At 42.5% G+C, this 18,544-nt stretch overlaps 1 protein-coding gene across 2 annotated transcripts; it reads left to right on the top strand.

Moving 5' to 3' along the window:
* Positions 1–12,023: 12,023 nt before the first annotated feature.
* BCL2A1 (BCL2 related protein A1) lies at positions 12,024–16,184 on the top strand. 2 transcript variants are annotated; one of them, XM_050978426.1, is made up of 3 exons: positions 12,024–12,231; positions 13,274–13,820; positions 15,280–16,184. In XM_050978426.1, the coding sequence occupies exons 2-3, from the start codon at positions 13,401–13,403 to the stop codon at positions 15,382–15,384; spliced, it is 525 nt and encodes a 174-aa protein (XP_050834383.1). In that variant the 5' UTR covers positions 12,024–12,231; positions 13,274–13,400; the 3' UTR covers positions 15,385–16,184. The 2 variants fall into 2 exon arrangements, with proteins under 2 accessions (XP_050834383.1, XP_009088244.1); XM_009089996.4 differs by lacking the exon at positions 12,024–12,231 and having other exon boundaries at positions 13,260–13,820.
* Positions 16,185–18,544: the final 2,360 nt, after the last annotated feature.

Here is an 18,544-nt window from a genome sequence, read left to right as displayed (position 1 = left end):
CATCCTGAAGAGATCCAAGGTGCTGTGGAAGGCTGATAATGGGTCTTTTTGCTCATTGCTAGAACGTGACTGCTGCTAAGCTGGAGAAATAGTGACCATCCTGCACAAACAGCATTAGCAAGCACAGCAGGTAATGAAGCAAACAATAATATTGCCATTTGGAATTGCAAGGTAATTGCTTGATTTGGAATTTGATGAGGACATAAGAGCTGATATGCTGCTGCTTGTAAAAATATGCTCCAAAGTATTTTGTGGTCGTTCCATCACTTGTGAGTGATGATGGCACTTCCACATGCATTAGGCTCCCTGTGACCATGCTCAGCACAGTATTTCCAACTGAGCTCAGGGACAAGGCTGGGACTTGGAAAGTTCATTTCTAGCAGTGTATGAGTTCCTCTAAAATATTTCCTAAGCAGTCCAGTGACTTGTGAAGCCCAGCTCTCTTTGGCTCAGGACCTAAACACACAGAGCTCTACTGACTCCAGCCCAAACATGTGATATGTGTGGGAAGGTGGATGACAGGCAGCCTTCAGCCAGGGATGTGTAGGTGCTTTGCTGATGTCTGACTTGTAATGCAGATAATACCACTTTATTTAGCAGACAGAAAATCTTTCCTAAGTGTAGTAGGAGGATATGTAGCATTCTACTGGACTTTGAGAGATGAGGCATCCTCAGTGTGTTCCCACAGTCTGCTCTAATTTCTGCCATGTATACTTGAAGGATAAAATCAGAGCTGAAAATAGGGAAGCTGAGAAATTCTCCTATTATGTCACTTTAAAAAATTCACTCTGTTGCTATATGTAGTTATGAGAGGACTTAGTTATTACCTGAAATAGCAGAATGTTCCTAACAGACTGTCCATATCATGCTGCCTATATAAGCTATCGTGATATGAATGGAACTGTACCACAAGGGAAGACAACTGATCAGACCTTCCCTTGAAAAATTATTGCCAAAGGCAGATGGGAAATACCAAACCAGCATACACCAAAGCTGAGATCTTACATACAGGGAAGATAAAGGAAAAAATTACTGTAAAAGTAGTGGTTTATGTCCAAACTGGATATAATGCCAAATTCTTTGCAAATTAAAGGACTCCTGGAGCTTACAGTTGGGTGCCATTTTTGAAGCCAGGAGCCTAAATCAGACAAGTGTTGCCCACTGGACTCTTGAGACTGAGGGTAAGAAAGATCCATCCCTCACAGTGGGATAAAAGCTGAATCCAAAGCCTATGCCATGAATCCATTACAGTGTGCACTGATGTCCCAGAATATGTTTATCCTAAAGCCCATCTTCCCCCCTCACTGCCAGTACTGGGAACTGAGGTACTCACATTGCAGTGCTGTTTTCTCTCTGGCTCCCCTGCATCAAGCACTGTAAGTCAAACAGTTTCAGATGGAGCTTGTTTTTTTGTGCTTAACTGAAATCATTAGGTAAATTATGTACCAGGGATTTAGCAGTAGGATTCCCATTAATATGGTCAGACATACATTGCTAAATTCTTGGCACTAAAATTTCTATGCACAGTATTGCCTTAATAATCTTTTTAATTTCAACAGATTGTTCTGTCTATGCAGAGGTGCTACAGACAAATTGAAAGTAAACTTTCCCTGATTTTAATCACTCATATGTCAATATTCTCTTCCTTCAGACTCCTCAAGCAAGAAGAAAACCTGTGATGACAAAAGGACAATGTGTCAAATTAAAAGCACTGTAATTATTGAAATCAATTTCTATAATTTAGTTCTCTGGAGGCTGATAGCTCAACTGCTCTCTAGAAATAAATTTCTTCAAATTCCTTAGGAGTCAACACTGATGCAATCACTTATTCATAGTAAAAAGGCTGTGCTGACTCAGTGTTCTTCTTCATCTAGTTATGTCAGAAGGTATCAAAATACCAAACTTTAATAAAGGGGGAGATGGAGACTAGAGACTTAAGCATTAGTGTTAATGATGACAGAATGTTTTGTCACCATACCCTAACTCAAGTAAGTACAGGGATGTATAGAAACAAAGGCACCACCAGTGAGGGTAGTTAGCTTTAATGGTGAAATTCTTATCTATTATTTTTGTTGTTTAACCATTGAACCCCTTGTAGAACTTATCAGTGGTACAGAACAAGCCTTGGCTGAATATCAAACAAGTGCCTCAGGGTAGAAAGGTTTATAACATTACAGCACCAACACTCAGGTAGTTCCAGAGCCAGGGCAAGAGCCAAGGGGGAATGCTCTGGGGGAAGAACCACAGCAGTTGTTGTGAGGCATGCACGAATCAGAGTGTTCTGGAGCATTACAATTCTGCAAAACCATTAAAAGGAATAAAATTATAAAACTGAGGGGGTTCATCTAGCTAGCAGAGTCTGTCTTAGATCATGTATGAGCTACACACAGAAAGTAATAACTGAAATTCTCTGCTTTGTGCTATCGAAGAGGCAGACTGGGTGCTCCAGTTCCAGCAGGTGTACATTTATCAGAAAGGAAGGAACCTATTCTTACCTTTTTCACATCCAGTTGCAACCTCCCTGTTGCAAATACACAGCAGAGGCAAAGCATCACCAATTCATGACTCCAACACCCACCTGGGGAAACAACTACGTGGGCTGTAGGGCAACCAACCTAGAGCTTAGGCCCTTTATATGGCTGGCAGCTAAGAAATAAATATTGTACTTTTGCTTGTAAACTTCTTCCATTTGGTCTGGACTCAGTGATGGCAGCTGCCAGCAGCTTGGAAGTAACATTTTTACCAAGTCACTTTTCACATCAGAACACAATTTTCAGTGTGGTTTTGGGGTTGTAAATGTTTGTCTCAGCATTCTTATCTTGCTAATATCACCAGGAATTAGGCAGCATGTTTGCTAAACTGATCCCTGTTCAGGAGTGTGAGCTTTCAGGCCAGACTTTGCTTCCCAGCCCTGCTTCCTCAGACGTGTTCAGAACCCTTTAGAACTGAGACAGAAGCTGTTCAGGTTGGATCCTGCAGCTCAGCTGCATTCTACCTCCCTCCCTGCAGGAGGATGCCCCATCAGCACCTTACACAGGGGCATGTCTGGCTGCAGGACAGGGCTGCAAATCCACAGAAAGGAAGAAAGGGGACAGGATAGAGTGGATGTTTGAGGATGAAAACAATGTCTCAAAGAGAAACAATAGCGGGAGGTCCCCAAGGCACCTAAAACGCCTCCTGGTTTCACACGAGGCCATGGCTAATGGAGACAGCATTGCTTGGCAAGGAACTGCTGCAATAAACCCCCAGACATTTTCTTTGTTGGTATCCAGCTGGACACCATGAGCAGAAAACCTGACTACATCATGCAAGCCTGTTGTGTTTTTACCTTCCAGGGGAGATTAGTTTCCATTCGATTACAAGTTAATTAACAATAAATGTAGTTTATTGTTATTGCAGTTGTTTCCAATTTGCCAAACATTACATACTAGCAAAACCATTTCTTTATTTTAAAATGAGATTTGTACCCTTTTATGAAATCTATAATTCTAAACTATTTTGGAGAGCTACACAACAAATTAATTTAGTACACTAAACACTAAAGAATCTGACCATGACTGAATAGAAATCTACTCACAAAGTGATTATCCAGAAAAAAGTGATTAGCAAACAACAAAGGACAGAATACAAAAGAAATGCTGTTCTATAACAATTTCCAATTTCTACGAAATTAGCTTCTATCTAAGTGGTTAAAAGGAAGAGTTTTTTCAGGAGCAAGTACGTTGGATCAAAGATCAATGCACAAGAAAACAAATTGCCTCAGAGTGTGGTAACATTGTTTAATGGAATAATTTTACAGCTAGCAAGCCATATTGTGAAAGAAATGTGATTTGAAAAGATGAACTTGATAAAACTGCCTTTCAGGTTGCCTCACTAGCACTCAATCTTAGGTGACTGAACCAAAACACATGTCCGAAGAATTACAAGCTCTGCATCTTTGGCATCTCTAAGGCAGACTTAGCTGCTATCTACAATGTCATGTGGGAGAAAAATGGGATTCAACACATATACACACAGAGAAAAGCTAAACCCAGCCTCTCACCCATAACATGCTACATTAGGCTGGGTACTAAACCAGCACCTAGGCCTGGCCGAGATTAAGGCCCCAGTGTGTCAACTGCTGCATAAATAAACAGCTCCACTGACTTCCAACAAAGGATGGAAAACAAATATTAGGGCTCTGACTCACACACAGATGGCAAATGACTGGAGTGATGCACGTTTGAGTCAGCTCTTACCTGCTTCAGCTCCACTGAGCTCGTGGCTGCAGAATTATCATCATCAATAGCCTGAGCACGGTCCAGCCCAGCTGATGCACCACACACAGAAACCCCTTGCCCCAGCACACCTCCCTGGGAAGGCTGTAAATGCAGGCAACAGGCACAGACCTGAATGCAAGTCTCAGATTTCCTGTTTTAGAAGTGGGGAGCTGTGTCACAGAGACACCCATGGTTTTCTCGAGGACATGTAGGCATAACTAGAAAGTTACATCCTATTGCCAGAGTCAGCAAATCTTTTGAAGAAGCCCATCCAATAGATGGGGAAACCAAAACTCAGCAGGCTGAAGGGGTCTGCCATGCCACAGGAGCACCAAGTTTTACACTGGATATAATGATTTTGTGGTTTGCCATCTTTTGTAGCTAATACAGGTCCCTGCTGATAGACCAGCAAACAACTGAGCTGTGCTCAAGTGAGACAACAGCTCTCAATCCCCTGTAGGCAGCCAGAAAAATTAACTCCCTCTGGAACTGCAGTGGCCATTTATTAGCTCAGGAATATAAAGGAGAGACAAGTAAAGTAAACTAATTAGGTTTCATGGGGGTTTTTTGGATCTGGGTTCTGAGTTACGAAATAGATTGGGAATGGCTGTTTATTGTCAAGCCTCCAAAAGGAGATTGAGGGCAAAGGAGAAACAAGGATGTTGCTATTATTTACGTTGCTTGAGCACTGGCCATTGGAAATGCATTTCTCATTGAGTGATTAACAGTTATCCAGCACAAAGAGGAAATAAAAACCTTGTCTAATTCAGTCCCATTCTCTCTGCCCTTACTGCATAAATCCCATGCAACTGGCTGATTTATTTACTGTTGCTTCTTAATATCATTATTCTGCTGTGATGCCATGGTTCAAAATCAAGAATAATTAAGAAAACATAAGAGATTTTTAACTAAAGTTCTTTGCTCTTGAAAATCGATAACTTTAGGTTTCATTTAGCTCCCTGTGGACAGATTCACATCCCTGCACAGATGAAGTTACCAAAATCAATACAGCTTTGCAGAGGCACAGGGGGTCAGTCTGTACAGAGCTCCTCTGACTTCATGAGCAAAGCACTCGCTGCTGGGTCCAAGCTTCCATCTGCATTGGGGTTTAAAAAGGTTTCTCAGCTCCAGAATACACTGTGAAAGCCCTTGATTAAATCATTATGATGCATAATTCCCTGGCATGCCAAGAATCTAGTCCCAAATTGATACAAAGGCAAGTCTGCTGAGGATGAGTGGGTATTCTGGGGTTTTATTGTGAAAACTCAGGGTTACATGCACTGAACTGCTGGTATGGAGTTTGCTTGCCGTTGCTACTGATAGCCCTTAAAATGCCTCACAGATTAAATGCAATCACCCTCACCATTGCCTAATGGAAGACTATCCCAGCCCCACTCCTGCTGTTATGTGAGGCCAGTGGGGTTTGTGTTGGCTCAGTGCTGCTCCCCATGCTCAGTGAGCTGGGGCAGGACACTCCTCCAGGCTTGGACGGGTGAATTCCCACCACAGAACAACCCCCACTCCCAGCTGGGGCATTTCGGTGTTGCTTTATTGCCCATAACAGCTGGCAAAAGTTATTTGGAAGGGTCTGAAATACTTCAGCTTTCTTGAAGACAGAGCATTTTAGGGCCTGAGCAGGCCCTGGGATCAGTATCACTGCTAAGATGCTTACAGGCTTAATTCCCTCAATGACCCCAGGCTCTGTACACAGCCATGGCAATGGAGATGGACAAATGTGATTCAAAGCACAGAGCACTGGAAAGATCCATCAATAAAAAATGAGCTCAAAAGCAAATCTCTTTTTATTCTGCTTTGGTTAAAGAATGGCAGCAGGTTTGGATAACTAGTCACGGTAGCATCAGCTTCCTTCACACTCACTTAACAGGACATCATTTCACTTAAAAAGATCGAGGGGACAGTGTTACATGCTCAGACAGCACAGCGATGAATGTGGTATAAATACCTGGGGAGACAGATTAGTTTGCTATTTCTGCTCACAGCCTTCTCCTAGGAGCACAGAAATGCCATCTCAGCATGCTTTTTGGAGGATTAGAAAATGTAATAAACACAAGGATAAAAATATGCCATGGGAGTTACAGCTAATTTCTTGCTCTAATTTGCAGCAATTTACACATAATAATTTGAAAATACTTCAGAGTGCTAACAGCCGAGTGTCTGCTGCAATGGTGCAAATCAGAAAAATGAGAAATGCAGTTAGGGCTGAAGAAACCTCCAGAAGGGTCATTTGGGACATTAAGTTCACAAGCTCTTCCTTGCAATTGAGTAATGAAGGAGATTTTATTCTACCACATGGAGCACAGTTTCCTAGGCTGTAGGTGGATGGAATGACCTTCATAACAATGGATTTGAGATTTCAGAAATGTCCTGCCAAACAGCAATGTAGTCTGTGTATTTTTCTTGTGCATCAAGGGTTTTTAAAAATTTATATTAAAAAAGAGGTTGCAAGCAGTAGGCACCAGCACCACGATATTTTCATGCAAATACACATTTGAAAAGGTAATAAAATTACTGAATTAGGGTTCAGAAATGTGTTTTAGTATCAATATTTATTGTGAACATATGAAAATGACTGAAATCCTATTACACATTCGTTTCCTAATCATAATTTCCATCCAAAGATCTGGATTGATTATAAATGAGGAAAATATCTATACACTGTACATTTGTATTTTTGTCTATTTTATAACTTTAAATACTTCAAAACAATTTGAAAGGGGAATAAAAACAAATGTGCCCCCAGACCAGAACCCTGGATGTAAAACAAACTAAAGATGAGTTATGAATGTCCATGAAAAGGAATTTATAGTAGAAATACCAGTGTTGAAGCCTTCTTTTATAGGATCATCAACAGAGGGGATATGGAAAAAGGAGGGTAAAATGATTTATCAACAGAATACATTCTCTTCTAAAGGAAAGATATTTAATCTGTGGATCCCAAACACTTGACCCAGGGCAAAGGTTACCAGTAGTACCATAAGAAGATGCAGCCTTGATTTAAATAATGGAGAAGTGAAGGAGCAGATGCAGGGCTGATTTAAAAGATGGAGAAGCACAGAGGCAAGCACGCTCCTGGGAGGGCTGATGTAGAGGACTGCAAAGCTCCAAGGCACCCAGGTAACTTGTAATTGGTAAAGTGAGCTTGGATTTTAAAGTGATTTATTTTAAAAACACGAGATACATAAGTTTCTCTTGGAAAATCAAACAGCAAAGAATTTAAATGCATGCCTATCTTTATACTATTAATAGTTTTAATGAATAGCTGCTTGCTTTTTTTTTTTCAAAGACACCTGAAGGAACTGGGCAAATATATCTTATCCATGTTCAATGGAAACTCTTTACCTAAATCTTGTTCATATTGTGGAATTGTCATCAAGTGGGACTCTGTATGCTAAGCAAGGCTCAGATATGTCACTGAAATGCTGTCTCACCACATTTTGAGTATCACCAGTGTCTAAAATAGGTTTAGGTGTTGAATGCCTGTCTCTCCTGGCAGCATTATGTTGCTGAAAAACACAGATCTGAACTAAGCTGCTGATCAATCACAAATGACTCTGCACATGTTCATCTGCCTCACGAGAATGAACCAGCACTCAAGACCACCCTTGACTTGTGACACTCTTGACTCATGGGTGCCGGGGACATGCAAAGTTTTGGTTATCATTTTGAGGCATGAGTTCTTGGCTTTTTATTTCATGAATACTCAAGAGCAGATTTTCACTTTTTCCCCTTCTAGGAGCAAGTATTTTCAGCCATGAAGCTGACTCCAGTGTTTCTGCTGGCATCTGCAAGAACTTGCTAAGCTTCTACCAAGACTTGTTCATACTCCATTGGGAAGCTTAGGGACCTTTATATTTCTGTGGCTCACTGCTGCCAATGATGACTGTGTGTTCAAATTCTCCTAATCCAAGATAAACATTTAGAAAGGCTTAGGAGAATGTAGAGCATGTGTTTGCACACATGCACATGATGACACATGACACATGCACAGTGGAGAAGTATGTTTGACTGCTCCTTGACTTATAGTGATGACAGAACCAGGGATTCAGAAGAAAACAACCTCTGACTTGAGATGAGTTACCAGGGGAAGTGACGAGGCAGCAGCTGAATCCTGAGTAACACAGCCAAAGCTGGCCATTCCTACAGTCCCCTTGGGTCTCTGGAATGCTACAGAGGAGTCATAAGGGGAGTTGAATGACCACCTTCTCGTGTTTGAGAAGGTGCACCTCCATTTGATCCATCCCCTCAGCCTTTCCTGTGTGGTATTTTGGGAGCAGGAGAGAGCCTGTGCCAAATTGTGTAGCCCTCAGTCATTCTAGATGGCACCACAGCTCAGCGGTGAGCTGGATTAGTTACTTGCTTTAGTTTGTGCTGGGGACCACTTTGGCTTTCCAATTAGCCCAGAATGCCTCAGTTGGCCTAGAGGATGCAAAACCAGCTGCATCCTCCCATCCTTTCTGGAGCTTGCCTTCAGGGCATGTCTGACACACTGAATGCGAGCTGGGTGGAAGTCTCTCTTTCAGTTGCCACAGAATTTGAGATCCAGGATCCTGATATTTTGTCTCCATCCTAGAAACATTAAGAGATGAAGTCTCTCTTTCAGTTGCCACAGAATTTGAGATCCAGGATCCTGATATTTTGTCTCCATCCTAGAAACATTAGGAGATGGTCATAAAGGTTTTAAAGTTAACTGCTTCCAAAATTGATGGAGATGACCTTTCCATGTTTTGGCTGCTTTGGAGGCTTTGGTGCTTCCTGGCTGGCAGAATTCATGGAATCAGAGAATCTGAAAGGTCTGGCTTGGAAAGATCCTTAAAGATCACCAAATCCAAACCTCCCTGATGTTGGCAAGAGCACCTTCTACTAGACCAGGCTGCTCAGAGCCCCACCCAATCTGGCCTTGAACACTTCCAGGGAGGGGGCAGCCACAACTTCTCTGGACAATTTGTTCCAGCATCTCACCACCCTCAAAGTAAAGATTTTTTTCTAGCATCTAATCTACACCTACCTTCTTTCCATTCAAAGCCATTCCCCTTCCCCTGTCATCCATGCCCCTGTAAATAGTGTCCCTCCACTTTTCCTGCAGGCACCCCTCAGGCTCTGCAAGGCTGGAATTAGGTCAGCCTGAAGCCTTCCCTTTTCCAGGCTGAACAATCCCGATTATCCCAGCCTTTCCTCGTAGAAAAAATGATACATTCATTTAATCAACTTAGAGGCCTCCTGTGGACCTGATCCAACAGGTCCATGTCCTTCCTGGGCTGGGGACCCCAGAGATGGACACAGCACTGCAGTGGGGTCCCAGAGCCGAGAGGGAGAATCCCTCCCTCGCTCTTTGGCTGCAGCCCAGGGCTTCGGGAAACACAACATCATTTATTAACTTGGCTCATTAGCCGGCTGCATCCCAGTCCCGCGGGATTCAGGCGTTTGCTGCGCAGAGAACCCAAACCCAGGGATGTGCGGCAGCGCTCCCCCGGCGCTGCAGCGCGGCCGGCTGCGACTAGATGTCAGCACTCCACTGGGCAAGCGGCCCCAGCGCAGCAGCATCCCCGGCAAAGGAAGGCCAGCAAACCTGCCCGGGTCTCCTGCCAGGGCTGTGCAGGACAGCTGCAAAGCTACAAGTGAACAGAGCTGTTCTTTCTCAATGAAATCCAATATCACGCCAAAAAGAAAAAAAAAAAAAAAGAAAAAGAAAAAAAAAAGAAAAAAAAAAAATCACCCCGGCGCGGACTGCAAAAAGAGAGGAAAAGGAGGGGGGAAAAAAAATCTTCAATCGTTTTGTTAAGGCTTTGGACTGTACTTCCAGACAAAAAAAAAAAAAAAAAAAAATCACAGTTCCCATAATCACCTGGAACTCTGGCAAGGCAGATGCAGCACGGATAGCTCAGCAAAGCTTTTGTTATTTGGCTTGGTTTTGTCTCGAATGCGATGAGATAACATCGTCTCTCACAAGTCAGTTTTATGAGGATCTGTCAACTCAGTCCCCATCTGTTCTGGAAAAATTATCCTTTTCAGGTTAGAGTAGGATGTGGATTCAAATCCACAGGGCACAGATTTAAATCAAAGTCTCTGAAGCCCCTTCCAGTTGTCAAGTAGTGAGGGGAGGGTTTGCATTTGAGCTTCCCTGTCAAGCTGGTTTCTGTTTCAAGCCTTTTATTAACAATTAACACTTAAAGTATATCCAGCAAAGAGAAAAACAAGGAAGAAGCAGTGCAGTGTACGAGAATGCAGTCTATGCAGCACTGGGGAGACAGAGCAGGTAGGAAAGTAGAGTTTCATTAATTCAGAGGTATTCACTTAAAGCTACAAAATGAGAATAAAGTCTGCTAGAAGCAAGCAAGACACTGCCTAATGTAAAAAATGAGAATAAAAGCATAAAAGTAGCAGGATGCCAGAGATCCCAAAGCTGATTTCTTAGAGTGTTCAGAGTTGACCATTATCAACTTGTGTGTATAGACACATAAACTGTCACTGCTACTGAACATCCAACACTTGGAATTGCACCCTGCACTGCACACTTAGAAAACTTTGAAGGAGAGAGACCTGGGGCATTTTCAACAGCTCCATCCTGAGCTCTGATCACCAGTGTCACAGCTGGCTGTTAGAGATCTCTGCTCAGAGCTGCCACCCCATTCTGGGAGCTGAGCCCTCAGCTTCACCTCAGAGCCCTTTAAGAAATCAAGAGACTAAGTAGCAGCATGTGCACTAAAATTGCCAAGGTATTACATTGATTTCTTTCAATAATGGTGACATTCATAGTCTTATTTCATCACCCTCCTCAGAATTCTAAATGCTCCACTAATGAAGAAACAGCTGCATCTGCTTGTGCTCTGCTACTATCAGAGATGAAGAAAACAAAATGCTCTCCTTAGGTATTGTTCACTGTCCCCATATTCAACTGTTATATTCTCAGAGAATACCAAAAACTTTTCATTAATCAATTACTAAGAAATTCAGGTGTGATCTATAATTTCACAGACTGTGCTATATATAAAGAGGATTCTTGTGATGTCTGCTCTAGTACCTCTCTCAGCCCTGTTTACAGCAAGCATCTGACAGGAGCTGGCTGGGTGAGCAATGATTTCCCTCTGCACCAGAAATTCCTGTCCAGTTGGAAAGAGTTAGCAGCTGTTACATCCTTTTTTGGTTTTTTTTTTTCCATTTGCATTCCTCATAAAATGATAGCATTTTGCTGAAATCACTGAACATAACAAAGGCAAAGTCAGCCTGACAGCTCTGCCAAAGCAACAGCTGCAGGTACTGGATAGGAAAAACCTCTGAACTTTCAAAATGAGCTTTGGTAAGAACATGAATGTATGAAAGAGGGGAGATCCAGCTTCCCACACCCAGCTCATTCCCATCCTGGCATCACATCCTTCCCTGGGGTAACATCTAACACTGGAGTTTTCCAGCTTGCACTGTCCTCTGAAATACATTTTCTCCCAAAAGTGAACACAACACCAAGCCCCCTCTCTCTTTGCTTCCAGGAGTGAGGGAAATAATCCTGAAGTTCTGGATGCTGTGCTGTGCTGGCTCCAGCTCGAGGTTTCAAGCCCTGCTATGATGGAAGATGACTGTGTCGCTCTGGGCCAGACTCACCACGTACAGAAATACCCTGAGCAGGAAGTGGAAATTACCCTGGTCTAGTCAATGGGTTTCTGCAAAAACTGTGATGTCAGAGCAGCAGCACATGCATTTAGGGGGGCTGGCTGGGGTTAGCAGTGTGTGACACCAGAGCTGTTTCACTGTCCAAACAGGTTTTCCCCAGTGCAATTAGGTGCCAGTGCTATCCTGACATCTGAGACTGCAGCTCTGCTTCTCTTCCATAAGTCTGAGCATCAGGGAGTGCCCAGGACTGGAAACAGATCACAGCCACTCCTGGGACAAAGAAAAGCTGTTGGTGTGGGGTGCTGGGAGTGCCTTTTGCTTTCAAAAGAAGAAAAGCAGTGAAAGAAAGGTGGGTAAGAAGTAGAGGGATAAAGAAAGATGGGGAAAGAGAGGGGTCTCCAGACATCCAACTTCTTTCTGCTCTTTCAAGCCTTTGCAATGGGGTGAAATTCTCCATGGACACATCCTGGCCCTTTAGCAAGATCGGATTGCCTCAGGAGAAGATGTTTGTAAAGAAAAAGCTGGCTAGATACCCCTGCCTCTTCTCCCAAAAGTAACAGCTTGACAGAAAATTTGAATGTAAGAGCAGCTGTAGGTATCATGATACTTGTTTTTTACCTGTCCTGAAAGATTCAGGCATCACACATCACTGGCCCCTTATTTTCCATCCCATGTTCTGACATGCTGCCTGCATTAGCATTGTCTTTCATACTTATAACATCTTTTACAGCAGAGCTCCCCATGGGGGAAAGAAATCTTTGAAGCTTCCTATTCAAATCTTCAAAGAAGGACCTTGAAGAGCACTCAGAGAGAGTGTGGGAAAGTCTGGAACAGGGATAATGCTATAAACCTGACTTTCCCCTTTGTCCATCCATAATTGTACCACTCTTGTGCTCCTACTTTTTGCACTTCTTTAAAACTCCTTTAGTGCTGAAGAAAGTTTACCCATTCTTCCATCCTGTTGGGAATGCCTACCAGTTTCTTCACAATGTTGTGACCAGAAATAACCCATAAACCTGCAATACAGATTGCAGCCTTAATCCTGGCAGCGAGGAGATTGGACTGGGGGTGCTGAGTGTCTGCATCTCCAGCAGCATGCACTTCTGGGCATGTTTTTTCAAGCCATATGCCTAACCTTTGCAGGCACACACCATTCTTAGAATTTTTCCAGCCAAATGCCAAGCCTTTGCTAGTGGTATGTAGCAAAAGTCCCTAGAAAATGCCAAGAATTCTTCTGCTAAGAATGTGGTAAAATCTGGTCGATTGTAGTTGCGGAATCACTCCATTTGGAGAAATAAATCACTCAAGACATAAAAGGAGACACTTTTTCTTTCATTTCCTCTGTGACATATTCCCCAACGTAGCCATTAAGTCACTACTACCTTTTACAGGAAATTCTGTGGTAAAACCAGAAAGATTCCATCAAAACAGACGAAACAAAAGTGTGTGCATGTCCTGTGGCTGCTCACTGCCGAGCCTGACTGCGAGCAGTGAGCTGCTCTCTGCATTCTGGATTGAATGGAAACTGCTGAGTTCTATTACGTTTACTACTTAGCTCAGGACTATCTGCAGTATGTGCTCCAGGAATCACACCTCGGACCAGCCCAGACCAGGGTTGCTCATGTCTTGAGAACCATGGCATCCTCTCTCCAAGACCAAACCGAGGAGGCTCTCAGGCCACTCCTGGACAGGATTGACATCACCTCTGTAGCTGTTGCCAAGAGAATTTTCAATGGAGTCATGGAAGAAAAGTTTGCTGATGGAAATACTAACTGGGGACGAATTATGACCATATTTACATTTGGAGGTCTTCTCACCAAGAAGCTTCAAGAGCATGGGGTTCAGCTGACTGCAGAGGAGAAGGAGCAGATCTCTTATTTCATCACAGAGTACATCATAAACAACAAAGCCGAATGGATTGATGCGAATGGTGGCTGGGTGAGTTTCTCATTTTCCACCAGTCTACATTGGGAGATTTCATTAATTACTGCTATAGACACTGTCAAAACAATTTTATTCAAGGTTTCCTTTGGTGGTTTAATATTTGTTGTCTGGAATGTCTCATTGAGACTTAGAGTGAGAGCTTTGCTTCTGCTTTAAACAGAACGGTGATAAAAGACAACTTTCTTTTTAAAAGGCACTTGCCACTTTTGAATGACAGGATCATACAGTAATTCAGGTTGAGAATGACCTTAGAAAATCATTTGGTCCAGCCTCCCACTCAAAGCAGGTTAAACCACAGTGAAATTTCCATTATTAAATTTAAAATTAGGTGGCATCCTAAGGTCAGGGCAGCAATTTTGCTTTCATAGAGAAGTTGGTCCAAAAATACTTAAGTTCAAGGTAAGGAAAGAATACACAGGTGTGATCCTCACAAATGAAGTCAGCACTTTTGCTGTGGATTTCAACAAAGCCATTATTTAATCCCCCAAATCAGTTTTACTTACAACAAACGTACTGGTAAGTACAACTGGCATTAAATCTTTTCTATTTGGACTGAGATAATCCTAGAATTTCCATCTATGAATGGTCAATGCTGAGAAAAATACATGTTACTAAGTGGACTGTTTTGCCAAGCTGCTGAAATTCCCATTCTGCCAGTGAAGGGAAGGGAAATATCCTTTTGCTCTGCAAAGTTTCATCGCACCAATACTTTTTTTTTTTTTTTTTGTGGTAGGGGAAATCTGAGAATCAATGACATCAGTGTTAGTTATTTCCTTGGTACTTTTTCCTTTACTTATATGTAAATGTTACTTTTTCCTTCCACCCCCTCTCATCCCATTTCTCTCATATTTCCAACTACTTTTTCCCTCTGATTTTTTTTCTAGTGTCTTGCTTTTCCTTTTTCTTTTTTTTTTTTTCTTTCTGCTTGTTTTAATCCTTCTCTGTCTGTAGCAGTAAAAAAAAAGGTGATAGTGGCTCTTGGCTCCTTGATGCATTGGATTTATTATAAAGGCTTATCTTTCCATCTCTTTCAAATAGAGTCAATTTTATTTCAGAGAAGTATCAACTCCTGGCAACATTCTGTCATAATAGGTGGCTCATCATAGTAGAATAAGGAAGCATAAAGGAAGATATTTCTGGGTGTGTTAGTACATCAGAAACATAGTACTTGTGCCTTCCTGAAGATGTGGGCTCAGCTGATAGAGTTCATGGTTGTTTTCTATTTACACAGGGAGGGCATAGCCTTGACTTGGAGATGAAACAAACATTCAGCAAGGTGCAGCTATTTTAAGTTACTATTTTTAAAGAGCTATTCATCTTTTGGAGGCAGAGCTCTGAAAAGCTGTCCCTCACTGCACAGTGCTGCAGCACTGTTAATCTGACACAGAGAGTGGTGTGGTTTCCCTACATGCTGTTTTTAAGCTGTCCCTAATGTGTGTGTTCTTTTCCACAGGAAAATGGCTTCCTAACAAAGTTTGAAAGAAGATCACTACTGTCCTTCTCCAAAATTACAGCCCTGTTCATTGCTGTTGTTTCCTTGTTCAGAGAGTACTACTGAAGTAAAAGGATCTGCCATTCATGTGTAATCTAGAGATTGCCACAAACTTCACTTCTCAGCCTTCCTCCAAACAATATCAACAAGATAATAATTTCCTTCCATAATTTCTTTTTAATTTATTTGTATTTATTTTTACTAAATATGATGTTTAACATGCTATCTTCATTACCAAATCTGAAGATGAGATCCTTCCAAAGGGGAATCTGCACATCATGCAGCAATTCAAGTCCACCTTTCCAGGCAGAATTGCTTTGAGATCATTTTCCACATCCAGACAGCTCTTGTAATCTCTCTTGCATCTCCATGAAAGGACACTGTTTTAGTGAAATACAATCCAATGGGTTAATAAACAAGTTTTTATGTCATTTGTTTTGTAAATGAAATACTACTGTAATGCATTTTATTGCAACCTCTGTATAAGAAGAAGGCGGGGGGGGATTTTTGTGAATAAAAAGAAATGGGAACTCCAATATAGAACTGGGTAGAAGTTACTGACACAGACTAAGCAATTTCTATGGGAAGAACTGTTTGTGGAAGCTAGCAACTTAAAAATGTGCACTCACTTACTGTTACAGCAATGGTATGTGTTTCTGTGCTGTATTTTTTTAATAGCTCACATCTACAATGAATGTTCTTTCATATTTGCGTGATGTAGTCATCTGGCTGAACGTTTTTTAAACTAAATGTTTAAAAATAGGCAAGTGAAAATATTTTTAAATGAGAAATTTGTGTAAATACACTAATATTTTAAGAAAATACATTAAAATATGTATTTTAAAGCCTTAAGATCAGTCTCATTTTTCCCAGAAAAATTGGAGCCTGGAAAAAGATCTGTCTGAGTAAGATAATCTTAGAAGAGTTATCAAAATGCTGCTGGAAAATCCGAGTAGTTTATGGATTTGACCTGAGGTCCATGGATGTCAAGACTTTCATTTTCTGTAGTACTTCTTTGGTACTATCTGGTAGCTTGCACAAGAAACAGATATCTTGTGGCAAAATAAATGAACTGGATCAGCTCTGATGACAGTAATCAGTGTTTTGGGATACACTGTAAAACTCAGCAAATTCATAGAACTTCCAGGATTTTACAGTCTGGGGCAAGTCATGATTTTACTCAAATTCCATTTGCCTTCCAAGGCTAAACAGTTTGTTCAAGAATTCATTCTAGAAGGGTTCTCTTCAGCTGTAGTGATTTTCCATTAGGGAACTAAGGCTGGGTCTAAACACCCTTCTTCTTTTTTTAGATGTGTTGGGAGGTGAACCAAACTGAGAGAGCAGCTGCCTGTGGCACACAACACCTCTGTCCTCTGAGACAGATCCTCTAGAAAATCCAGCTTTGTGACACTGAGAACAAATCAGCCTCTTCTGTAATGGGCTCTCCATCTTTCATCTCAGCACAAGACTCTTTTTTGCAGTAAGAACAATTGTTTACAGCAACAACCTGCCCAGGGATGTGGTAGAGCCTCCCTCCCTGGTAGTTTTCAGGATACTGAAAAGGGCACTAGATAGTTTCATCTAGGCTCCCTTTCCCAGGAAAGGTTGGACCACATGAGCTTTCAATGTCCCTTCCAGCCTGGGTTGTTCTGTGGTTCCATGGTCTAACTTGGTGGGTTTAACCATAGAACACAAACAGATGTTAATGTTTGTTGTAACATGCATTTCTCTCTCTCCTTCCCCAGTGAAAACAAGAAATATTATTTAGCATGCAGGCAGGATTTGTAAGGTACACTTTGTTGCAGTTGAAGAAAAGATGGGAGCGTTCAAAGGGCAAGGGGCAGCAAAAGGAAAATGCCACCTCCAGAACACCTATGGCAGCACCTGTCAGAAATGACATTTTGGAGCAGGCTATGACATATGTCTTTATAGGCAGTCTAAGTCTTCATGGTAAGAACAGTAATTCTTACTCAGTTCCTTTTTGAGCACTACTGCAAGCCACACACTATGGTGGCTAACACCAATCTATTAATACCACATCCACTTCCTTTTACACTGATCCAGTAACCTATTTCATACTCAGAAGTACAATTTTTTAGTTAAATATAAAGGGTAACTGTGTCTTTTCAAAATGTAGGTGATACAATAATTTTAGAACTTGTCTTCATGGGTTTAAAAAAAGAAGGTTTAAGGGCAGGGTTTAAACAAAAGAAGCCTGGTTGGATCATTAACGGTCCAGTGGGCTCCAGGTAAACTTCACTGGGAGAAAACCTCTTTTTATTAGTGGAGAGCAAGAAAGGCAGTGATGAGATGTACCATCCCAATTCTAAACATAGTGAAGTGTCTGAAAACAACAAGGCTATTAGCTAAGTTTTATAAAATAGTGTCCATGTAACTGTCATGAAGTTATCCATCCATGACACGGAGTAGTGCCCAAGTCCTGGGGCACCGCTGTTTAAGGGATCCTTGGAACTGCCAGGGGAGAACAACGTGCTGCTTCTAGAGCACAAGGTGAGGTCAAAGGGCTGCCCAGGGGGACAGTCATGACTTCATCCATGCACACAGCAGCTAAACTGAGATGTCTTCAAAAGCCACACAGAAGAGATTTATGAAAACAGCTGTTCTCCTATAGAAACGTCTCTTTCTGTGCTTAAAATCACAGAATCAGTTAGACGGGACAAAACCTCTGACATCATTGAGCCCAGCCTTTGACTGGTCACCACCTTGTCAACCGGACCACGGCACTAAGTGCCACATCCAGCCATTTCTTGAACACTTCCAGGGATGGTGACTCCACCACCTGCCCGGGCAGTTAAAGGTGTGTTGGACACAGAAGCCTGCCTGGGGACGGCACATCTTCCCTGTGGGCTCAGCTCCTGGGCTGGACACCGCTGGCCACCACCCGTCACACCATCCCCCAGAGCGCCCGGCCACCGCGGGCCGCCACAGGGACACCAAACTGCTTGGCACACGTAGGGGCTGGAGCATCCCGCCCAAGTGTACTTTCCCTTCCTGCAGCGAAATTAGAGAAGGGGAAATTCATTGCGATCTGCGCCTGGGGGGGAAAAAACCCACCAAAAAAAAAAAAAAAAAATCCAAAAACCCACCAAAAAACCCCACCACGCTGGTGTTGGCAGGAGCCGTTCCGCACGGCGGGGCCGGTGCCACCCGGGCTCGGAGCGGGCGGTGCCGGGCCGCCCTCGCGGCCCTGCCCGGCCCCGCCGCG

The sequence above is a fragment of the Serinus canaria genome, chromosome 10, assembly GCF_022539315.1.
Source record: "Serinus canaria isolate serCan28SL12 chromosome 10, serCan2020, whole genome shotgun sequence".
Classification (NCBI taxonomy): domain Eukaryota; kingdom Metazoa; phylum Chordata; class Aves; order Passeriformes; family Fringillidae; genus Serinus; species Serinus canaria.
This window is presented reverse-complemented; position numbering and strand designations above follow the sequence as displayed.